At 31.9% G+C, this 26,676-nt stretch overlaps 2 protein-coding genes across 2 annotated transcripts in view; both read left to right on the forward strand.

The window, feature by feature from the left end:
* The window catches only part of LOC140443467 (microfibril-associated glycoprotein 4-like), a 35,993-nt gene extending 13,445 nt beyond the window's left edge, over positions 1 to 22,548 (forward strand). Inside the window, exons 2-6 of the mRNA XM_072534752.1 lie at positions 4,449 to 4,605; positions 4,770 to 4,907; positions 15,905 to 16,126; positions 18,097 to 18,342; positions 22,342 to 22,548. Of these exons, the coding sequence (XP_072390853.1) occupies positions 4,449 to 4,605; positions 4,770 to 4,907; positions 15,905 to 16,126; positions 18,097 to 18,342; positions 22,342 to 22,511 (933 nt within the window). The 3' untranslated portion in view covers positions 22,512 to 22,548. The remainder of the gene's footprint in view (positions 1 to 4,448; positions 4,606 to 4,769; positions 4,908 to 15,904; positions 16,127 to 18,096; positions 18,343 to 22,341) is intronic.
* Positions 22,549 to 25,761: 3,213 nt separating this feature from the next.
* On the forward strand, positions 25,762 to 26,373 carry LOC140444359 (uncharacterized). The gene has a single exon (XM_072536109.1). It carries the CDS (start codon positions 25,762 to 25,764, stop codon positions 26,371 to 26,373), a length of 612 nt encoding a protein of 203 aa, XP_072392210.1.
* Positions 26,374 to 26,676: the final 303 nt, after the last annotated feature.

The raw sequence follows: 26,676 nt of genomic DNA on the forward strand, positions 1-26,676 counted from the left end.
TTTTAATAAATGGAATTTTAAAGGATAGTAAAGGAATGACTGAGTCTAATACATAATCCATAATGTAGGTTGCCATGATAGGAGAAATCTTTGCTCCCATAGGTGTACCGAATGTTTGTTGATAGAATTTATCATTAAATGAGAAGTAAGTGTTGTTAAAGAGAAATTCGTCGATGCAAAAACTAACAACATATAATGGGAACATTGCAAAGTTTTATGCTTTGCCTAAAATCCACAAACCAACACTATCAGTTCGTCCCATAGTAGCTTTCATTGGAACTCCCACTGAAAATATCTCAGTTTTTGTTACAGACATACTTACCAATGCATATAATTATGAAATTCAGTATTACATTAAAGATTCCTTTGAGATGGTAAATAAATATAATGGTTACATACTACCATCAAATTATGTCCTCATTAGCCTTGACGTTGTATCCTTATTCAGCAACGTTCATCTAGGAATATGTTTGACATCAATAGAGATCAACTGGGACCGTATTAGAGGTTGTTGTTCCATGTCTTACGAGAGATTCATCAGCATCGTCCAATTTCTCTTTAACAACACTTACTTCTCATTTAATGGTACATTCTATCAACAAACTTTCGGTACCCCTATGGGAGCAAAGATTTCTCCTATCATGGCAACTTACGTTATGAATTATGTATTAGACTCAGTTATTCCTTTACTACCCTTTAAAATTCCATTTATTAAAAAATATGTTGATGATATCATTTTGGCTATACCCAACGACAAGGTAGATGAACTATTAGATTCTTTCAATGGTTATGACCCCTACATCCAGTTCACTATAGAGAGGGAAGATGGTAATTGGCCCGTCCCCTTTCTGGACATAAGGATGATCAGGGAAAACAACAACATTAAAATAGATTGGTATCAAAAACCGACCCATTCTGGTAGATACCTTAACTACCACTCATACCATAATAGTTCTACCAAAGTCAACTTAATAAAACAGATAAAAAATAGAGTAATAAAACTATCAGATTCTTCATTTTATACAAAAAACCTACAAATCATACACAAACTTTTTATTTCAAACGCTTATCCAACACCATTAGTGAATAAGATTTTGTTTAATACTATCCATAACGAAGATATTTCACCTTCCTTCGCGACTAACAATGCTGATCCTGATGTCTTAAGTGGGAACCCAGTCTCGGATACTCCTATCAACAAATATTTTTCATTACCATATTTCAGAGATATCACTCCGGGGTTAACAAGGATTCTGAAAAGTGTTGAAAATAGTTTTGGTAATAATAATAATAACAACATTAAACCTAATGTAGCTTGTAGATCAGCCCTAACAATTAATAATCTTTATTCTAAGATAAAAGATAAGACTCCCATAGATAGGCTTAGTAACATTGTCTACAACATTCCATGCCTCTCTTGCAACAATTCCTACATCGGTCAAACATCTCAATTTCAACGATTTCTCCATTAATGTTAAGAGTGACATTAAAAATCTAAGCGATATATACCACTTCTTACTTAAATCAGATACCAAGAACAATACAACATCACAGATAACTAACTTGACTGATATATCCATTAACAACTAACCTACCTTTATAATTAATTTTCATTAACTAAAAAAGATAACATTCCCTTGATTTTCTTAGATACATCTCAATAAGATATAATAATACATGAACAATAGAATATAATTAAAAAAGAAAATCAAAATCATATTTCCCTATACTGGGATTTAATTTAATTTGTTGTTACCAATGAACCTTAACGACATAAAGATTCATAAGAACTACTTGGATTTGTCAGCGCATGCGTTCTGGCTAAAACAGAACCTCACTTTTAAACTTTCTAACAATTAAAACTTTAGTTATTGCCGACAATTCAAAGAATTACCTCCTTTTAAATGTAGTTACATTGGGTTTTTCGATTAACCTTGGGTAAACCTTTGCGCTTTAAGTTCAAAGCTACCAGACATTTCAAACCTTAAAAAAACTTCTTTTGCACATAGTAACAAAAAACACCATTAAGTTACTAAAAAAGTTTTTTAATATTCTAACTCTACAATTCTAAGTTACGGTAAGATCAATAATGTTTTTAATAGATAATATATGGTAGCTAATTATAATTTATTCTCTTTCAGCCCTGAAGAAGCCAAATTAATTGTCTTTGGCGAAAACGTTCGGCGAAACAATTGATACTCATTAGAGTCTTTCTTGCAGATTTCCCCAATATTTAAGAGTTTACTATATATATATATATATAAATATGTATATATATATATATTATATATATATATATATATATATATATATATATATATATATATACATATATATATATATATATATATATATATATATATATATATATATATATATATATATATATATTTATGAAAATTACAAAGTTCTCGGGAAGAAACGCGTTGAGAATTGAAAACTCGAAGTTTCGGCACCCATTTTGGAGCCATTATCAAGAGTGATACGGTTCCGGTCGAGTTCGGAGTGAAAATCTGCATACTCCCCTCACTCGTGACGTACCAGTACCTTGTTCTGTATAAATACAAGAATATATATATATATATATATACATATATATATATATATATATATATATATATATATATATTTAATACCTAATAATAGTATTTTATTTGTAAAATTAAAAAAAAATGAAATACCTTGCAAAATATTTTTACTGCAAGATATTAACGCCTGTTGCATTAATAACTTACTTATCGCATAAACTGATAGACACCTCAAAGAAATAAAATAGTTTCATTAAAAATAAAAGAATTAGGTGTCGACCGAATATTACTTTTTTTGCGCCAAAACACAAACTTGCTCACTAACGGCTTCTTTTTTACTCCTTGCTGGTACAAAGCTGTAGATTAATGCATACCGCCACTGCTGACTAACGAAATCGATTAACTATAACTAGCTAGGTAACATACGTCACAATAAGTGGTGTATCAATGTTCCCGATGTATCAATGTACCCCACGTCCCCCTATACTGTCTAATATTGTTTTTATATATATTTTTATTTTCTTCTTTACGTTCCATCTCCGCGACGGAGGTTGGCAATCATCATGGCTATTCTGATCTTAGATGCTGCCGCTCTGAGTAGTTCGATTGATGTGCATCCATACACGGGATCTAATGTTTCACCAATCATCCAGATCTGCTTTTTCTTTGACGTTTGTCCAAGTATTTTTTCTCCTGCATTTTGTAGGGCTTATTTAATTTCTTTTCATTTTTTATTCACATCTTTGACTTTTATATTATGTATCCGTATATATTAAAGGTCGTTGTTTATTTTTATTTAAATTGTTTTTATATTATTGTATCTCTTTATCCTGTCCCATCCAAATATTTTTTTAGGTTTATTATGTGGGTTTATTCTTATTAGCATTGTCTCTATTACTTCTACACTAGGAACGTAATTCGAGTTTAGGTCAGCGCCTGGTTAGGTTTGTGCTGATTTCATTAAATTTCCAGATCTGAGCCAAACTAAAATAAAGTTTATTTGCTTTTTGACCATATTAGTTGTTTATCTATTTTCTAGTGATTTTCAAGTACATAGTCAGGGCTTTCGTAGTTTGAACAAGTTGTTTGCTAATTAGATCTTTACTTTGGCAGAATTCTAAGACTCTGTCTTTACGTCTGTTTATTTTCTATTTCCTCCTATTTATTTTCTATTACTTAAATTTTTTTAATAAACCTTTCATGTATGGCGTTGTTGTTATTTTTAAAACACGTCTTTTGAGCATTTCTTAATTTGATGTAATGAGCATTTTTTGTATTTTTGTTGTTTTCCTTCTTTAATCTTGTGATATTTCTTTTTAATAAATAACAATAAAAAATAATTTTGTGTTAAAATCTTTTGTTGTTTTTACCTGAAGTGCATTTTCGTTAGAGCAGGTGTTTTGGGCTCTATCATATAGTGATTTGATTTTCTTTTTGATATTTATATTGTGGTATAAGTGATAATTTAAATATCTGTTATTTTGGGCGGGTTTTCTGTAGACTCTAGTTACACATTTTCCTTCGTTTTTAACATCTCCTGAAATTGTAGTGAGTTTTCGTTTTCATGGTAAATTTAATTGATTGTTTCTTACAGTTAATATCCATCAAAAAGGTGTTTCTAAATAGCCAAATGGGGAATAGTTAAATGTTGTGGTCAAATGGAGTCACATCAGCTACTTATCTCCACAATACCGCGGTTTTTTAAAAATGCGATATAGTATACCTATTTCTTGTGTTGAGGCGGGAACTAGACTAAAGATTTTCTGTGTTTTTTTTATTTTTCTATACGTGCTTCTAAACCATGTTATTTAAAGAAAATAATTACCTCCTTAAATTAACACCCTCTTTAGTAAGCAGAACCGCATAATTAACAATATCGGATGTAGTCGTTATATAACTTTACTGTTGATTTTATTTTAGGCATTTACAATTTCAAATAATAATGATGACAAAAATAATAGTGACATGATAAGGGAGTTTGCTAAGCTAAATAAAGTAAAAGGCAATATTAAAATTAATCTCAGACTTCAAATCGAAAATCCTGTGATACATAAAGATATAGGAGATGTCACAACCGGTAGGTTATTTCATTACTCTTTATGTAATTTTAATTGGTATTAAATAACATATATCCTTTTCTCAGTTTCGGAAAACTCGTATCAATAATTATAAAGTTTTTAAATTTCACATGCAATTTTTTTTATTTTTTTGGCATGATTTTTTTATACAAATTTATTTTAGGGTCAAATGGAATTAATAGTTTTGTTGAAGCTTGCCAATTTTTGGTTGGAGTCAGTAAAGGCAACTATTGTCCAATAACTGAAACCAAATACACAAACCTAAATATTCCAGGAAGCTGCCAAGAGATTTACAAAAATGGTATTGTTTATATCTTATATGTATATGTAGCTCTGCTAATTGATTTTAACCTTTAATCGCCACCGTTTCAGTTACTCCTGGCAATAAAAATATCTTAAGCGCTTCCACATGTCTTTATTTGAAAGAACTATGTTTTGCGTAATATAAGTAGTCTCTCTCTCCTTTTTATTATTGCTATAGCTTTATTTGACTTGGACATAAGTAGATTGGGAACAAACCCTCATGAACCTTGAAAATACGCATATTGTTCTGAAGCTATCTTCTTGTGACATCTTCACGCAATTACTATTTTTATTGGGAATAAGCTACAATTTTAGTTTAAAATAAGTTTATTAACGTTTTAATTTCCGCTCCAAAAATCGTTCTCAAAATAAAAAACATTAATAAATTAAACAAATTTTGTTTTTTGTTACTTGGTGAACAATTTTTTAATTAATAATTAAGTTAATTTTATTTGTCTCTTTCATATTGACAAATCAGACATATATTACATTTTAAAGTAGAGGACTTTAAAATGACATTGCCGAGTTGCGTTGCTGGGACAACATTATTGTAAGACAGTTCAATCGATTAAATGAAATCAACTTTAACTTGAGAACATGCGTCACATAAATCATAGCATGTATTTCTATTTTAATGTGGGTATGTGATGTAATTGGTCTCATTTAGCATAATTAGAGCTGCGTCTTTGATTTTTTTATCATCTGTTTCTTTTGGGACTACGCTTGAATCGTTCCATTGAACTCCATGTTCATTTTCCCTTGCGTTTTTACACATTTGGGATACTTATAATATTGATGTTCACTTATGGTCTATATGGACTATCATATTTAATGGTCTTGATGTTTCACCTAAATAAAAATGATTGGATTTACCAGGTATTTTATAAATACAACTCTCTGTTCTTTCATTGTTAGGTTTAGTTTTGGATAAAAAAGATCTCAATGTGTTTTGTTGTTTTGAATAATGCTGAAATATTTAATTTATTTCCTATCGTTTTAAAGTTTTCTTATAATCCTTTTATGCATGGTATTATTATGTTCCTCGTATTATTCCTGGTGGATGCTGTAGGCTTCTTGTTCTATTCCTTTCAGTTGATTGGTAAAAATTCGTTAGTTATAAATGATAAAGGCTAATCATTTAATTGTTAACAAAAAATGTTTCTCCTCTAAGAACGAATTGTCGTTATAACAAGTAATTTTGGCTCTACTGTTTACGGATTTAATGATTCCCTTTTTAATATCAATATTATGATTTGATTTGTAATTTAAATATCTGTTGATGTGTGTTGGTTTTTTATACATCTCAGTGTATCCAGTATCTTTCTTTGATATTTGATATGATACATCCAGAAAAGGTAGTGCCTCATTATATTCCTTTTCCATGGTAAATGTTATTGTCTCTTCTTTATCGTTTATATCATTCAGGAATGTGTCCAACAACTCTGTTGCATGAGGCCATATTGAGTTTCATGAGGCCATATCATCTACATTTCTCTACTACACGATGGGTTTTAAATTTTGTTTAGAAATAATATTTGTTTTAAAATCTGTCATAAATATATCGGCTAATAATAAAAGACAAACAAGAGCCTTGCCCATATTGCTAGACCAAAATTTTGTTTTTAGAATTTAATATTTAAATCAAAATATGTATTATCAGTAGATAATGTCAATAACTCCAATATAGCTGATATATTTATTATTGTTCTAGTTGCCAATGTATCATTACTCTCCAATTTTGTCTTTTTAAATACGAATCACATCTTTTGATTTTTCTGACGGATATTCTTAAGTTAAAGTTGATTATTATGTAATCGAGTGAACTATCTTACATTAAAGTCGTCTCAGTTCGGCAATATTGGCAATATCATACTCAAGAAGTCTACTTTAAAATTTATAAAATATGTCTAAATTGTCAATATGAATAAGTCAGATAAAATTACATTATTAGAAAAATTGTTTAATTTATGAATTACATTTTTATTTTAAGAACGATTTCCGAAGTAGAAATTGAAACGTCAATAAAATTATTTTAACCTTAAATTGTGGCTGATTCCCATTAAAATACTAATTACTTTAAGATGCCACAAGAAAATAGCTCCTTACTGAACAAATTCAAATAAATAAATAACTTAAAAATATTTTTTAAAATCATTTTAATCTAACTGTTTTATAATCCCCAAGTAGAAAGTAATTATAATGATTTTCAATCTATCGTGATTGGTGCTTTCGGTAATATCCAAACTAATATCATTAGAAGAAACTGTTTTAATTAACTTTTACTAATGGTAGTATGGTTTAAAATTTAAAATTATATTTAACTGCCTAAATGCAGAGGTACCTCCTAATATTACTAAGAATGATACTAAACTAACATAAGCTTTTACTTATATTTGTTTGCCAAGATTTGACATGCATAGCATTAAGAACTTGTCATAACATGGAGAGCAAAATTAAAAGTTTTAAATCTAATTAACGCTGGAACCGATCCAAAAGGATCTGCCGGCAAAAATGCCATACAATATTATTATTATTAGCTGCCACCTAGATAAGTATAGGACTCAAAAGTATCTAAAGCAGATATTGACGATTAGAGAAGAGACTACAGTTAGCACCCCACGTTACTGCCAAATTAGTAAATATTTGGTTTTTGATAATTACACTTGAACTATCCCAAAATTTAGTCAAACGATTCCGATAATCAATATCGAGGGCTAACTCTGTTGTAAACTTTTTTAAAGCTTATGGTTAAATATGTCATGTTTTATGATTTTCTTTGGTAATGTATCTAAGAGAAATGTTAATCTAATGGTTAATTTATTTTATTTCGAGTCCTTTAGGACTCTCAGATTAAGAGTACTTAGCGCAGTAGTCTTTATTTTGCAGTTCAGCAGTATTCTGTGTTGCTTATATTTCTTTTGCCAAACTATTATCTAATTATTATCTATCGTTTATGTATCTATAGTTTATGTATTGGTCTTTGATCTTTGCTTTTCTATTAATTTTTTTCCTTACCCACCCCTAATGAAGCTCCCAATCTGGACAACGTGATCTTCGTTAAGTCTTGATGAACAATCAGCTTTTTATCATCTACTTTTGTTAGCTTTTTCGTTACAACGTATATTATTATCCTACATTCCTGGATTGTACGTTTGGTGTCATTAGAACATGGAACTTTATTCAACCTACGACTGTGGTAGCCGGAATTCTCCATCACAATGACGCTACTTGGTGGTATATTTGGCAATAACCTCGTTTTAAACTAATATTCGAATAATTCTTACATGCTATCGTCATAGTAGTCGACACAGGAGTTGTTAATATTTTTGCATGACAAGGTTAAACATAAGCAATAAAACCATTTTTTGTTCCCACATGGATTATGGTAATATGTTTGCCTTGATTTAATGGAGCCTTTATTGTGCAACGGTAAAAGAATCTACTCAGCCATAATTTAAAACGTCATGGGTGTCAAAACATATCTCATGAAGATAAACAATTTTTCTTCCACTTCCACTTCTACTTTCAACTTCATGTTTCCCTTACTGTCTCACCGGAACGCTTGACTCCTATCTTATCTTTCTGCAACCTTTTGCGTAGTAGTATTTAACATAAAACATGACACATATCGAAACAATGGTTACTCTCCACCTTTTGTGCTATCCCTAAAAATACAAACGCTAAATATTGCAGTGAATACAGAACAATAACACTAATAAGTCACATTCTCAAATTATTCCTGAAAATAATACATGGTCGTTTAAATAAAAAACTGGAAGAAGGAATAGATGATAGTCAGTTTGGGTTCAGAAACGGATTAGGAGCCAGAGAAGCGTTATTTGCTTTTAATGTGTTAGCTTAAAGATGCATGGATATGAATGTTCTTGTTGCATGTTTGTTACGCTGATTTTGAAAAAGCATTTGACAAAGTAAGACATGAAAAATTAGTCCAAATTCTAGACAAAAACATAGACCTTACGAATAATAACAAACCTCTACTGCAATCAAAGAGCACAAATCGTAATAGAACCCAGTCCAGAAATTAAAATCAGGAGAGGAGTTAGGCAGGGATGTATTATGTCCCCATTACTATTTAATTTATATAGTGAAGCCATTTTTAAAAATGCATTACTATCTCAAAGTAAAGGAATAATAATTAACGGAAGATCTATTAACAACATAAGATATGCAGATGCCACCGTGATTATGGCAAGCTCGGCTGAACAACTCCAATTACTACTAAACAAAACAAACAGTTTCTGTAAAAAATATGAACTAAAAATAAGCACTTGAATGTCTTTTAAATATTTAAACAGACTTGCATATTTCTTATTTTCATTCAGGATTTTTCGTATATTATCCCCCAACTGGTACTGTTTTCTTTTAGTAGAAAGATGTGGACATTCTTTAAGGAAATGCTTGACGGTTAAGGGACTGCTGCAATGACCGCATGCAGGTGAATCGGTAGATGCCATGAGAAAGCCACCTGTAAACCGAGTGTGTCTAATTCTTAATCTTCTTAGAATAATCTTGTGTCTTCTGAGCATAGGTGGTAGCTCTAAGGAAGGTATAACTGGTTGTATATCGTGTAAGTGACTCGGAGTTGTGTTCCAATTAGCTTACCATTTGTCATAGATACGCTTTTTGAACATTTTTTTAATAATCTTTTGCAGCTGGATATTTGTTATAGGTGTATCCAAAGTAGAAGCTTTTTTCTGCAGCTACATCTGCAACCTCATTACATGTTAAGGTATCCAGGCAATAGTGACAATTACTTCATTGTGGTCCATTGGTTACAACATACGAAAAACCTTGATGATACTATGTAGTTCTCCAGTGTATACACTACAAACGGCAAGAAGTCTGATTAGTTTTGTAGTGCAAAAAAAGGAAACAACAGCACTACCCATCCCTACATCATTTTTAGAGGCATCTGTATAAAGAACTTTATGAAACTGATTTTGATTGAATATAATGAGAGAGAATAGAATTTAGTATACAAGAGAGAGGTTGGGCAGCTGTAGTGGTCTGAGAATAATGAATGAGATTATTTGGTTAAATAAGTAGTTAGTAGACTTGATTTTGTAAATTTACTGATAAGCTAGCTGCATATGCTAAAAGAAGATGTTGTCTCCTTAACCAGATTGGCGGATCGTTAGCTTCACAGTACATGCTTTGAGCTGGTTTAGATTTGAAGGCACATAAGCAGGTCCTAATCCCCGTATTGTGTACGGAGTCAAAAGCTTTTAGATGTGACTTGGAGGCAGACATATAGAAAAAACTACTATAGTCAGGATATTAATATTTTTTAAGCAGTTGCCTTTTGTTTCCTGTATGTGTGTATTCCAAGTAAGTCTGAAGTCGAAGGTCAGACCTAAGACTTTATAATGATCAATAACATCTAGTAATACTCCATTGTATGTTAATGTTGGATTGTCTTTTGTCGTTTTTCCGCTAAATTTCATGATTTTAGTTTTTTGAGATGAGAAGGAAAGCCCAATATGCCTCTTCTACCTTTCTACATTATCAATGGCTGTTTGCATTAGTCGACAGGTTTCTTCAATATTCTTTCTTCTGCAAAAGAGTACGAGATCATCAGCATATAATCCGTATTTAACTGGGAGATGAATACCTTTCCCTACATCATTAAATGCCAAACTGAACAAAGTTGTGCTTATAACAGAACCGTGTGGTACTCCATTATGTTGAATACGAGTAGATATCAGCTTTTTGTTTAAAATAACTTTAAATTCTATCATGTAAAAAATTCTGCATAGAGTAGTATATGTTTTCACCAAGTCCAGATTGTTAAAGATTTTGTAGTATTACAGATTTTTAAACAGAGTCAATGGCTCCTTCCACGTCAAAAAAGGCTGCTAATAAATCTTGTTTACAGGTCATAGTGTCGGAAATACGTGATTGTTAAATTACCAAATTATCTGATTTAGAACGATGAGATCTAAAACCAGATTGTGCCGGTAAAATAACTCTATTTCTTTTCAAAAACCCAGACCATTATTTTGTTTACCATTTTCTCCATTAATTTGCACATGGTGCACGTCAGCGATATTGGCTTATATAAATAAGATACACTTTGTGTTTGATTATGAACTTGTTTAATTGGTATAATATTTGATTCTCGCCACCGCCTAGGAAAATTGTAACTGTTCCAATTAGCATTGTAAAATTTTAATAAAACAATAATGCAAGCAGTCGATAATTTCTTTAAGAATATGAAAGAAATGTCATCTGAACCAGAGCCTGTGTTTTTACACAAATCGAGTGTTGTCAATAGTTCCTCTAAGGTAAATGGTGTGTTAATAAGATCGATTTCTTGTGCAGTTTTTATTGAGGAGAACTTTCCAGTTAATGTACCTAATGATATGAGTCTTGTCTTTTGGATTTTTATTTAAACATATCAGCTAGTAAATTGGCAATTCGTTGTGTGTCATTGATAACGTTATTTTGATAACTTATACTTTTAATACCGAAACTTGTCTTACGGCCCTGGCTTTGTCGTATTTTCGTCCATACTTGGTCAGAAGCGGTGCTGCATTTTAGTGTCGAAGTATATTCTCTCCATGAAATTTTCTTGTTTTCTTTTAGCACGTTTGCTCTGGCCTTTAGTTTTTTAAATTTCATAAAATTTTTGTTATTTCGAGTTCTACGGTATCTGTTTAATGCTTTTTTTCATTGACGAACTGCGTGTTCACTTTCCTTATTCCATCATGGTACTTTCTTATGTGTACCGGTTGTACACATAGAGTAAATTTTGCCAATATGTAGTTCAGCTGCAGAGATAATGTAGGGGATAAGAAGGTTCGGAAATTCAAAAATTCAGATTGGTCATCAGAAAGAGTCAGAGATGGAATTTTTTTTTTCGAGATACGAGCAGAAGTCAATCCAATCTGCATTAGCGATTAGTCATTTGTAAACATGATTAATGCTAGATTTATTCTACCTATTGGAAATCCGACTTCGAAAGTGACTGCTGTCAAAGAGACTATCGAGGACCAGTTTAATAAAGATGATATCTTTGAGTCAGAAAAGCTCGAATCAATTGCGGAAAATATGCCAGAAGATATACTGAAGTATGTACTTGATCCGGTATTTAATAGGCAACTGCTAAAACAATTTAATACATTTTCAATGACTTTTCCCCTTCCTAATGTTTTATCAGAACCCCACATAATATTTGTGCATTGAAGTCATCTACAAGAAGATAAGGAGTGGGGAGTTGATGGATTAGATCATACAGAAAGTTTGTAATCTTCAGAAAGTTTGTAATTGGGTGGTACGTAAATGCTACATACCGTAATTTTGCTGGGGCACCAGATGGAGACTGCGATTGCTTCAGTGGCAGTAGTCAGTATGTGATGTGTAGAAAATAGATCTCTGGAAACAAAAATTGAGGTGCCTCCACTGGATTTTAGGTAGTAATTTCTTGAACAATGATAACCTTCGTAATTTATAAGTTGTCCAATTTTAGTATCTTTGAAGTTTGTCTCTTGTACACATGTAAAATCTGTCTCTGTTTCTGTTATCAATTGTTGGATTCTTTCATATCTTGGATAGAATCCGTCAAATTTAAAATTAACTGAGTAATTAAAAGGTAGCTTTTGGGACCGTTGTGATGTATCTGAGAGATAATCATCGTCAGTGGATGATTGTGATACTTTAGCGTTGCTATTTTCTGTGGCTAAATATTTCTTTAATTGTTTCGTTATTTTAGTAACTCTAATCTTAACAGATCTTTCTGTTCATCATCATCATTCAATCTTCGCTTAGTCACTGCTGGACATAGATCTCCCTCATAATTTTCCATCTATTTCGATCTTGTGCCTCTTGTATCCAATTCCAATGACAACGTTTTAGATCGTCAGTACAACGTGTTGGTGGACGACCTCTGCTTCGGTAGGCATCATCTCTTGGTCTCCATTCCAGTATTCGCTTTGTCCATCTATTATCTGTCATTCGAGCCACGTGACCTACCCAGTTCCCTTTCAATGTTGCTACTCTCTCTACTGCATCAGCCACTCCTGTTCTTTGTCGTAGCTGGCGATTTGGGATCTTGTCTAGTAGTGAAACGCCCAACATAGCACGCTCCATCGCCCTTTGACATACACAGATCTTTTAAACTGTTCTCCTTGTCATGGTCAACGTTTCCGCACCGTAAGTTAACACTGGAAAAACACACTGTTTAAACGTTTTTCTTTTAAGGCATATTGGTATATCATGACCTAGGTATTTATAGGCCATTACTTGGTCTATGGATCTTGTTCCCACGCATATATCTTCGATGACTACAAGATTTGTCATCATCTGGGTTTTAGATATATTTATTTTCAATCCCCCTTTTAGCGAGGAAAAGTAGAGCTGATTTAAAAGTTCTTTGGCCTCATGCATCCTATCAGCTATTAGTACAATATCATCTGCAAACCTTAGATGGCTAAGCTTTTCTCCGTTTATGTTAAGGCCCTTGTCGGTCAGTTTTGCCCTTTTACAAATATATTCCAAAAGCGTAGTGAACAGTTTCGGCGATATGGTGTCCCCCTGGCGTACTTCACGTTGTATCGGGAATTTCTGGGTTTGACGATCACCCACTCTAACACTGGCTGTTGCGTTTTGATATGTGTTTAATTATATTTATATACCGATAGTCAATTCGGCATTCTGTCAAGGCTTCCAACATGTTTCTGTTAAAGAAGGATATATTTTATACATATCGTCCAACAGGTCCTGTATATCTGTAGTAATTTGCAAAGCTTCCATTATTAATTGCCATTTCCAAATAAGTTTTCGAGGAATGCAATAGTCTGATCAGCTGTTAACGTATAGTCATTCAGATTTGTGTTACAGATATTTTGTATAATTGTCTTTGAGTTTGTGGACTGCATCCTAGGTTTCTCCTTAACTAATTTTGGTTTATCATTGCTAGAGGAGTGCCCTGGAGGGGGCATTACATCAACGTCGGATGCCTAATCTTCAAGAACATTTGTGTCATTAGTTGATGAATGCAGTCGTTTGACAACTGGAGTTATTAATAATGTAGTTATTTAAAAATGCTCAGAATTTGTATCAACTATTGTAGTTGTTGAAAATGTTAATGATTGCGGGAATGAGGTTGTTTGTGTATTTGTGTTAGGACATTTGTTTGCTGTATGTCTAGGCTATTTACAAAGGAAACACTCCATACGATCTGTGGACAATAATCTTTTATATGCGATATTCTCATATTCTCATGTATTAAAAGTGACGTTTGAAGCTAGTAGTTCTCAGTAGCTGGAGTAACGTAGACTTGACATCTGAAATTCATAATATGCGAGTACTCATCTCTTGGGATACCTGCCTTTAATAATGGCTCTAATATAGGCGACACCATTTGAAGTCCGAAATCTTTGAGTGTCTGTTCTATGACCTCATTGGGTATGGATGGACAGACATGCGATATCAATATATCTCTTAGCTGAAGAAATTAGTCTTCTTATACTCAGCACAACGGAATTTAGAGTAACAGTGGAATGCTCTAATAAAAGCTGGTCTACAAGGTCGGTTCTTCATAAGTAGATACACACTCGGTTGTTTGAGATTTTCGATGCAAAACAAACATTTTTGGGATTAACGATGTTTCCAACTGCTTTAACGTAGTCCAATAACACACGATTGAAATGAGAATATGGGATAATTGCTTGTTATTTTTTTGCAAAAATAGGTTTAGGTCTTGTTTTAGCTGCAGCAAGGTATGAAGTTGTAGGTGTATTATTTTCTTCGTCATTCGTTAGCATTATTGATTTTGTTACGATCGAAGTAGTTTCTTTAATTTTGTTGCCCTTGTAGTCAAAAGCAACAGGTTTAGGATTATCCATAATTGTTGCAATTATTGACCAGTGTCTAGATAACAACAACAGACCATGTCGTATTACTGGTTACCTACAAAATTGACGTAAGGCGAAAGGTGACTTAAAATGTATTAATGTTTCACTAATGAGCGCAAAAAAGGGTAAAAGATTAACAATAGTTATTTATTGTACAAGACGATAAAATTGTACTTTATCTTCGAGAGCGTTTTTTAGCGTCGAGACGTCAGTCGAGACGCTAATTATGCTCGAGAAGATAATGCGATTTTATCGTTGTGTGCAATACAACATTTTTTTCTATAGCAAGACAAGTTCAGGTGAAAAATAGAATTTCAAAGAAAACTGTAATTTTTAGCACAAAAATTATGAAAATTTTTTATTTAAAAAGTCAATAAGCAATAAGATTGCTGTATCCAAGTGTATACTTGGCGGACCAGAAAATCAATCCAGTACCTCCAATCAAGTGTTTAAGCAAATCAGTACAAGTTGTGATTCTCCAAAAATATATATTTCTAATAATGTTAATTGTAAAATTTTAGTTGTTTTCAATCCTTAATATGTTTGAATTTGTAAATTTTATTGAATAAAAAAAAGTTAAAACATTTTATCTGCTCTTGCTGTTCAAGTGTCACTTTATCCACCCTTGCGGTTAAAGTGATACTTTATCTACTCAAAACAGTTATTATAGCAACACTTTAACATTAGCTATGGAAAAAAATAAACAATTCAATGCAACAATTATAGTCAGATTTTAAATAATATATTTACGCTTGCTCGTAGGCAAGAGTAAACAGCAGTTTCCAATATATTATACCTTTATGTTTAAATGTCCAAAATTTAGTAAATTTACAATCCAAATATTCACTTTAAAACTGAAACCACGATTCTCAACATACAGAATCATCTACCTAACTTGAAAGTAAACACTTAACTCTATATCTATAATATTACATCTAATTATAACTATTAATTATTATTATATCTACTTTAAATCCGTACCTAGAATATTCATGACACTCTTAGATAGCTTGTTTTACTTTACGTGTCTTGTAAGGCTTAAATATTCCCTGAACATTTGGATATTATATACATTTTGGGAAATATAATTAAAGACGAAATAAACATTTACTTGTTTAAGGTAACACAATGTCTGGTACATACCAAATTTTACCAAGTGGACAAGCAAAACCATTATTAGTTTTATGCGACATGGAAATTCAAGGAGGTGGATGGACACACATTCAGAAGAGATTTGATGGATCTGAAGATTTTTACAGACCCTGGAGAGATTATAAATTTGGTTTTGGAAATCTTAAAGGTGAATTTTGGTTGGGTTTAGAAAATATCCATCAACTTACAAGTAAGTATAGGTTATAGTTTTTGCAATATTATAAGCTTTCAAGATTAAAAAATATGTTGAAGTTATTCTTTTTCTTTGTGTAACTTATTCAGTCCCTTTGACATTGGTAAATAACTATGCAAAATACTTTTTAGCTTGGAGCATTATAATATGTAGTTGTTTTGCTCTTCTTGTTTCAGTCCATTCTTTGGTAGTTTTTAATCAGACGGCTCTCAGCGTGGCTGATTAAGCTTACTGGTTAATAGTTTTTACAATGATTTTAACGTTGGTTTTTTTTGTATAAAGGTATGAATTCGACCTAACCAATTTTATGCAATTTCACTAATTGAGCAACAATGATTGAAAAGCTTAATCAATATTTTACTGTTTTCTTTTGTTTATTGTTTGCCTGTTATAACTCTGAGTTGATTCTGACTTGTTTTCCGTAGTATTCCGGCTCTATTAGCACATGTATGTCCGATAGATAGTTCGCCATATGTGTGACTTTACTTTTTGGCAATTCAACGGCCAGCTCTGAACTAAAGTATTACCAGCTATTTATAAGTTTTTTATAAACTACTACCAGTGTGACACTGTTGTGTTCCGTCTGTCTGTCGAGTTCTCTCGGTATTTCCATACTAGCCTAGGGTCTACTGTGAGGCTCATAAGTGCCTCTATGGATGCTTCCTATTTCTGGATATATCATTCCGCAACTTAGAAAAATAATACAGAGAAAAAAATAGAATTAAAATTTTTGTTAATGTTCAACTATAAAACTCTATATTTACGAAACCAGTAGCAGCTTACCTAATAATTTTTTGTTGAAACGACCTATTTTTAAAGCAGAATGTCTTAAGTTATTCTACGTTCCAATTCTAATAATACACTTTATATATGATTCAATAACAAATATTGTTAGAACAAAAACAGAAGAGACTGGTATATGCATGGTTATATTAACATACAATTTTATCATTGGTTGGTTAAAATCCCAACCTAATTTATCTTCTTAAGGTGCCCATCTTAGGCGCCTTAGGATTTTGGCGACCACATTGATCACTCATTTTATTCTATTTGCTGTTGCTTAAAATAGATCAGTTGCCGTTAGACCAGTCACTTTCCAAAGATATACGTCTGCGTCCAGGGTCTCCTTTGCCCTCAGTATTGACTTGTAGAATTAACAGAAGAAGATGACAATTATTATTACGCATAATGTTACCGAAGTAAGCTAATTTTCTGTTCTTTACAATATTAATAATTTCTTTGTATACATGGGACCCTTACGATGCAAGTACCTCTAACCGTTTTAGGGTATCTCCTCTGAGATTCCAGCTTTTTATTCCGCAGAAAGAACACTAAAGACGTAACATCTAATAATTCTGATGTGTATGTTGATACTTGTTGATAGGTTACAAAAAATCTTTCTAAGACCTTTAAAAGAGCTTTTGTTTTTTTTTTAATACGAGTTTTTATTTCGTAGCTATGGTTCTAGGTATCCTTAACATTGCAGCCAAGGTAGCTAGCCCAGGTAGCCCATTGCTCCACTCTTTCTAACGGTTTACCGTTTATTAGAATTTAGGCCCTTATATTGGTGTTTGTACCAAAGATCAATATTTTTGTCTTCTTTAAATTTAGTTTTAGGTCGTATTCTAATTCGTTCAGGGCCTCTTTAAAGATGTTTTCTAAGTATATGTTTCATTGTAGAACTTTGCCGACTATCAAGATATTAGACAATGCAGTAAATCGCACTGTTGCTTTTTGTTGAAGATATATTGTTATTGAGATTATTTTTATGTATTTACCACCGATTCGTGATGTTTTTAGGATATCATTTGATTTCCTATGTGAAACGTAATTTATAAGTGCTATTTCCCTATTTAACCAACTACAAAAGTTTATATTTTGTAAAATATTTTTATCATTTTGGTTAAAATCATCTACATTTTTGATGTTTAGAAATCAATGGTCTCTTAAACTAATAATATTTTTAGGTAACGAAACCAACGAGTTGCTTATAGAACTTACTGATCATAATATGGTAATCTATTATGCTAGATTTTTAGTTTTTAAAGTGGGACCCGAATACGATGGTTACGTATTAAAAACTATAGACGGTTATAGCGGTAATGCAACTACTACAGCGGATAACTGTATGAAATGGCACGAAGGGCAAAAGTTTACTACATTCGATCGGGATCAAGACCATTGGAAAGAGGGCAATTGTGCCAATTTTTCACGTAAGTTAATTTAAAATTTACGTAGTAATATTTTATAATTTTATTATTTTTATCTATTTGAGAGATGTAGGGTTGTTTCCATTCTACTGAAAATTTCTCACCATATAACTACGTTTACAAAAAACGTTTCAAGCAGTTTTGGTGAACCACATCTAATCATCTTTGAGTAAATTTCTTCAGTTTTTAAAGAATTTTAAATTTTATTTATATAAATGCTTTTTTCTTTATTTAACGAAAAAACATAAAGAAATTAAAAAAGATTAAGGAAAACAACCAAGGACAACAGAAATTTAAATCAATAGAGCTAGAAAATTCTGTAAAATAATCTCAAAGAGAAAAACCAGTTACAGAAAAAATTCTATTGTAGAAGTACGAAAAAATAAAAATCGATAGAATGACAGCCGGGCCGTTTAATTCACGCAGACAAAAAATTTAAGGAACGGTTTGTAACAAAAATTGTGGATGTACAGCACTCTGAACAAGCGCCAATGTAACAAGAGTGAATGAGATGGAGACCGGCTTTGGTGCACGAATATGGTAAACTATAAAGTGTATAATAGTTATATACTAATAAAACTATTTCAGATAAAAATATTAAAAAAATCTGGCTACGAGAAAAACTTAATTGACAAAAAAACTTTTTTTGATGCCAAATATGGAACACCATGCAATAATATAATATTAGTCGAACTAGTTTGAAGCTACAGTATACACTATGCAATATAAAACTACAAATAATAGTTTCTTTCTTTATTAAGACAGAACAGTATTGTGTATTTTGTACACAATATATATGTTTTTCCTGTACAGTCTGGGAATTTGCATCTTGACCTAGTACTCTCATTCCAATAGGGAAAATGATCAAACCCATCTTTACAGATGTCTTCTTGGGGTATTTCTTTAGTGGATTCCTTTTTTTGTTTATACTCGTACATTTTCTGAAGGCTACTACTTACCGGTCTTCCTATTTTGTTGTGTTTAGTTGATTTTCCCACTTTGCAAAGAGTATCGACTATTGCCAGTTTGGTATCCAAAGGGTGTAAATCAAATTTCTTTTTGAAAATTTTTTTTTCTCCCTTTGGTTTACTTCCAGTATATCTTGACATTGTAGTAACGATTTCACTATTAAACTAGGACACTACACTATCATCCACATTGCCTATTTTGGCTATTTTCTTTACTGTATGAACTTTGCCGCGCTTTTTCATTTCTTTCTCAGCTGGCATCACATCTCCAGAAACATGAGTTAATCTTACTATTTTCAAAGGTAAAATGCCCGCTTTGGTCAGAAATTTTATTAGAGGTATGCTGATAAACCAATTGTCAAAAGACACCTTGTAATGTTGATGTTTTGGTATTGAATCTGCTAATTTGACATCCACGTTGCTTCTCATACTAAGAATTGGTACTCTTGAAGGTACAATATTACATAGGTACAGTTACCAGCTGAAGTCCGTTTGAAGAGGTTTACTCTCCGGACACTAGAACTCACTTAAAGCATGGGTGTATGTTACCTGAAGTAAAATTTAATTAAAATATTAAACATCAAATAATATTAATAACATTATGTACAATCTTTGGTAACATTATATATTTTAAAGGGTTTTTACCCTAATATTTTGGTGGCTCAGGCATGGTAACCTGTATTTTTAACCTGGTGATGAAACTGTTGTTCCGAAAACGTTCTTGTTTTTGATGTAGCCCTTTTAAGGGTTTTTATAAAATATACCCATTTACAAAGATTAACCTCTTTTTTGTGATACGTGGTATACAGCCAGCTGCAAGAAGAATTATTTCCCTTGTGGATTTTGTACAATATTACTTTGGGAACTAGCAAACAAATCAATTAACTTATCGACTTCGAAAAGGCCTTTGGCCGAGTTGAAAAGCATGAAAAACTTATAGGTGTCTTGCAACAGGTGCAAATTGATGACCGAGACCTCCGTATTATCAAAAATTTGTATTGGCATCAATGTGCAAACATACGAGCTAAACACAACACGACGGAAGCAGTGGAAATACGACGTGAAGTGAGGCAAGGAGGTATTCTATCGCCTCTACTTTTTAATATCTACTCGGAATTTATTTTCAAAGAAGCCTTAGTTGAAAATACAGGCATTAAAATCAACGGAATTAATGTCAACAATCTCAGATATGCAGACGACACGGTACTTATTGCCTCCAATGAAGAAGACCTGCAACGACTTATAAACAGGGTAACCGAAGCATGTAACGAATATGGGCTAAAATGTAATACTTTTAAGACAAAACTTATGGTTGTCAGCAAAACGGAGTTACAACCAACGAACATCAGAGCGTATGATCACAGTGGATAATCACAGTAGAATTGGTTTAATATCATTATAAAGCTGAGAGAATCAGAAATAGTGATATTTCTCTTTTTATTTTTGTCAATTATCAGAACTAGTGCTTTTAGTGTGGCAAACAGCAGAGAACTTTGTATTTGAAGGTAATTTATAAGCTGCTATGTAATGCTATGTGATGAGTAGATTTCTGCCCCAGTTTCGTCTTTGTTTTGGAGGCATCAGTGTAAACTTTGAGACAGCTACTATATTTGCTTAATATTTTAAGAAATTCTTGATTCATTTGACTTTCTGCCGTTTTTGATTTATTTAGGCGCAATAAACTGGTATCAGTAAAGGAAAGACGAATTTCCAAAGAGAAGAAGTTTGGATTGAGGAAATATAAGTAGGTATCTGGAAAATGAATAATTAACAAGTAGGTTTGTATGCAGTAATAGAAAGGGTGATCAGTTCGATTTAAAGTTTGAAAATTACTTCTAAAGCGGTAAGCGAATACATTGTGTATAACCTGGATTATCTTGATTATATGATACTGCCTCGGCATAAGAAACACTTAGACACTGTCTTCTAAACGTGAGTGGAATCTTAAGTCTTTCAGTCTTCAGTCTCTCTCTATAAGGTTTGCATTGAACTTGTGTGTTGTACTCCTAAGGAAATTCGAACACCTGGATTTTGAATCTACTGTTTTTAAGTATGTTTTATTGAAGGAGTTGTAAACGTTTGATCCGTAGTCAAGTTTGCAACGTACTAGGGCCTTATACATATGTAGCAATGTGTGTATGTATTATTGTATGTACTGCCGCGGCATCCAAAAGACTTAGATATTTTCTTCTAAACGTGAGTGGAATCTCTTCAATCTCCCAGTATAGGGTTTATATTGGACTTCTTTTTTGTCTAACTAACGTGTCTAGAAAACGAAGTCAGTGATACGATGACAGTATAATGCAATAAAAGGGTATTACAAATACCCATTTTTTGTTTTCAAGTGATTAAATTTATTTCAGGCTGACATGTCTTGTTTAAATATTTTAAATGTATCTTCCAAGTTAGTGTTTGGTCAAAGATCAAACCGATGAATCTAATTTCGTCTACATGTTTAGGCTGTTCTTCATCAGCGTATAAGTTCTTTGGTTGTATTTGGTTGTGACTTTCTGTAAAACACACCATCCTTCAATATGGTTTATGGCTTGTTGGACATGGTTATAGATGATTGTTAAAGTCTTCCATCTACAAAGTAGAAGCAAATCATCTGTATATAGCCTAGCTTTTACAGGTTGTTTGATATGTGCGGTAATAGAGTTTATAGCTAGAACAGGGTTGTCCTAAGGTTTAAGCCTTGTGATATACCATTTTCTTCATTTCTTGGTGACGAATATACGCCTTCTACTCTCAATTGAAACTGTCTATTTATTTTAATAAGTGTATGATATGTATTCGAGTATATTACCGCTATTTCCATTCGCTAAGGGTTTTCAAAATTAAGTATTTTAATGTTGAATCCTAGGCTTTACTAATGTCGGAAAATATTCCAATACAGTGTTGTTAAATTGCGAAAATCCCATGTAATATGTATCTATAGTTTATTACATATTTTATTAACTAATTTTATTATACGTACATAAATACTATATTTTATGTACATAATTATTATATATTGTATTTTATTTAATTTTAGGTGGTGCATGGTGGTATAATAAATGCTACTGTAGTAATTTAAATGGAACACCTCGAAATATGCCTCATACGAAAACACTGCGTCCAGGAATGAACTGGGACAGAATAACGCTTACCCAAAAAAATTATTTGTACGGAACCAGAATGTTAATAAGACCAAAGTTATTATAATTCACATGATGTGCTTGGAAATAAAGTTTTAACTTGATATTTTTTTATACATTTATTCGCTCCGTGCAGCTGAACAAGTATCGCCCTCTATAGGTTATTATATCGTCACTATAAGATTTATACCACATAAGATTATTTTAAGTTGACATGAGAGCAAATCTTTTTTTATTAATGATATATATTTATTTAGAAAAAATTAACAAAACTACTCCGTTGCCTGATTATTTCTTTTTAATAAAAAAGTTTGTTACCTTACATTTCAATAGAAAAAACACTGTCCCGTTTACTTCAAAACGATCTGGATCCGACCCATAGGAGACACAAAATGGAAGCTGGAAAAATTCTGGGAGAAATGAAATCAAATACTAAAACTGAGCTTTAGGTTATCCTACAGGATAACAATTGTGATTATTTAAAACTCAGCTGCTTATATTTCACTTAGTTACTTGTTACAGAAAACAGCTTAACACAAACGGTGATTGACTCACATTACAAAGATTGTCACATAGCATTTTGAGCTTAAATCACCTTCTTCTAACTAAAACTTATGGAATTATTGGAAAACTTTACCGGTCTTCTAAAGCTCTCCGAAAACGAATAACATCGAAATCCTGATGACTAAATCCGGATCTAAACATTGAAAGCGCCAACATCTTACGGCGCCCTATCGATAAGTCGACTTCTACAATGAAAGCGTCTACTTTTTGCCGCGCTCAATCGCAAAGTGACATCATCCTCATAAAATTATTCTCTTATCAGCATACATTTTTCCACCAACCCAAGTGGAAAGATTCTTACGCTTTTTCGGCGTAAATATCTAGGCGGAATCGAGATCAATCTAGAGCAATTTTTTTATTAAAAACCTACTGTGTTTAGATTATTAAAAAAATGTGTTTAGACTATAAATTTCAGAGATGCAAAGAGAATAAGAATCTTTTTCGGTGTTTTATGATATACGGGGTAAAACAAAAATGCTACAATTTTTATTTTAAATCATATACGTTGGTGTCTATCTATACACTGAGAACGAAATAAGGATGGAAATTGGAAGCAAACAAGAATCAGCCAGTTTGAACAATTGTTTCAAATGATGAAAACACAACAAGACAACACAACAACACGAAACAAGGAAGATAACAAAGATGGAGCTGCTTTGTGGTTTGAAAGCAAAGAAAATGAGCTGACTGCATGGATGGAGTTTAAGATCAAATTTATTAGGTATTTCTAAGAAAAATCAAAGCAAATAAACATGAATCAAGAACTGCAACAGGAAGTACAATTAAAGATCAGGGATATCCGAAGAAATATATGCCATACAATTATAATTATAACAACGCGCAGCACTTAGATTTACAGGAACAATTAATAAAATTAATCGCTCGCCAGTTTGATGAAACTGAAACTATGTCAGTTTCTACTTGCAGGAGAGACTCTTCAAAAAGAAAAAAAGAACTAAAACAAAACATGAATATTACAGACCACAAGAATTGCAGCAAAACAGATATTTAGAAATTTGTGAAAGGCCAGCTCGACAAAAAAGAAAGTTTCAACAAAGAATGGAACACAACAACAAATATAATCGGGAAAATAATATTTACGACGCAAGGAGAAACATAAAATGGATACCGCGAAAACCGATACAATAACGAACAAGAGAGAGGTCAGAGAAGATAAGTAAACAACGTCAAAATCAAAAGTGTACGAGTATACCATGAGTCGCAATAATCGTTTTTTCTCGGGGGCGCCTACAAAATATAACTAAAAATTAATGCTTTTATTAACATCATAATCGAGGCAGATAATTGTTGTAAGGTAACTGGTGGTGAAAGCCACATAAAATTTTTTCTGAAATAACTAATTATTATAATATGTATATTTCGCGACATTGAAACTTTTTTGTTAGTAATTTATTTATAAAAATTAGTAATTATATGTATATATATATATATATATATATATATATATATATATATATATATATATATATATATATATATATATATATATATATATATATATATATATATATATATATATATATATAATGAACCAAAAGTATTTGCTGACAACGTAAGGAAGTAAACGTTAAATAGTGGGTTTGCAGCAATTGCTGCAAACCCACTATTTAACGTTTACTTCTTTATATATATATATATATATATATAGACATATATTATATATATATATATATATATATATATATATATATATATATGTTATAATATGCATTGTATCAACCAATGTTGCTGACCACGACGATTCCCAGGGTATCAGGTTTCTACTTCCAAGTACCAGAGCCGATAAGAATCCGTACACATGCAGAGTCAGCGGGACCCTTTAACACGTTCCCAGTAAGTCAGCAGTTACTAATATTATAAAAGCACTTTTTGCTCTTTATTTTTATTCATAACATTTTAGTCTTAGGTTCAGTATACTCAAAATTGTGACACGTAACTTTGTTTATTGTATTTTGAAATAAATTAAATTTTTAAAAAGTCAAAAAGGTGTTTTGTGATATAAAAAGTGGCGCAAAAGTCAGTAGGATCTGGAACGTTGGCAGAACAAGGAAGAACTAACTGACAACGGTGGATTCCAATCAGAAAATTCAGAAAAAGAACCAGTAATCTCCAAAAAGCAGTGGCGTCCTAACTTTGCAGTAATCTACGGAAGGAACACCAAGTGAAGCCCCTGGTAGACCAGTTGTCGAGAAGAAGACGACTTGATGTTTTTGGAACTAATGTAAGTCTAAAATTGAATCATCTCGTATATAATTTTGTATTATATATATATATATATATATATATATATATATATATATATATATATATATATATATATATATATATATTATATATTATATATATATCGTCGTATGTCGTATATACCTTTTATTATCATATACTGTTCGATATTCCAATATTTATTATTCTTTCAATTAATAAGTTTATGCCGAATTTGAATATTTTTGATACTTGCTTTAATAATTATACACTTTTGGCAATTATTCTGCAAATCGTCAATTTTTTATTTTTATTTTATTAAACGATTATTTTGTCGATTATTCCGCTAATCAGACACTGTCTTAGAAAAATACTTTTCCGATATTTTGATTTATTATTTTGATATTTATATTTTGATTTATTATTTAATATGTCTATTTGATTAATTATTTAGTTAATCAATCCATAATCTTATATTTTTATCTTTATTTTTTTATTTTTCTATTTCGTTTATTGATTTATTGACCACCATGAATGATAACGGCAATACTCCTCGTCCCGCTTCTCGCAATGAGAACCAGCCTGAAATAGAACCTTATAAATTATCTGAAATATTTTCTATCGTACCCGAATTTAAGGGCGATCAGATATTTTTACACACATTTTTAAATGCTTGTGATTATGCCTACATTATGTCTACGCGGGATCAAAAACAACTATTAGTAATTTACATAAAAAATAAATTACGCGATAAAGCAGCACAACTTATAATTTCAAGAAATCCATTATCGTATCTAGAAATCAAACAGCTTCTTACTTCTCATTTTGGGAACACTAGAGACCTATCTTCCTTGATACAAGATTTACAGAGAGTCAAACAACTTCCGAATGAATCGGCTCTTACATCCCTCAACCGTGTCCAAGTCCTTAATGCAAAAATGCATGCCAACATACAGAAATATAACCTCTCTGCTGTAGAGAAACAGGTCCAAATTGTTTTAATCGAATCAATGGCGCTCAATACCTTATTGACCGGCCTTACCTTATTGACCGGCCTCGATTCAAGGATCGCTCACATCATTCGTGCTAGTAATCCAAAAGATCTTCTTGAAGCTCAAGTCCGCATCAGACGAGAGTTATAATTATCCTTTTTCGAAGTACAGAAAATCAATCGACCCAATCCTCCAAAACCCAATCAAAACAATTAACCCATTAGAAGACCAAACCTTCAACCACATAGATGCACGTTTTGTGGACGTATGGGCCACTCCTACAACGAATGTCGTTCTCGACAAAATTCCCAAAATAACTCGCAGAATTCCAACAATTCCCATGATTTTAACAATTCCCGAAATTTTAAAAGCCATCAAAACTTCAATAACGCTCAAAACAATGGCTATCAGAAAACAGTTTTTAGTTCAAATAATAATTTCCAAAACAATAGA

The sequence above is a fragment of the Diabrotica undecimpunctata genome, chromosome 6 (assembly GCF_040954645.1).
Source record: "Diabrotica undecimpunctata isolate CICGRU chromosome 6, icDiaUnde3, whole genome shotgun sequence".
Lineage (NCBI taxonomy): Eukaryota > Metazoa > Arthropoda > Insecta > Coleoptera > Chrysomelidae > Diabrotica > Diabrotica undecimpunctata.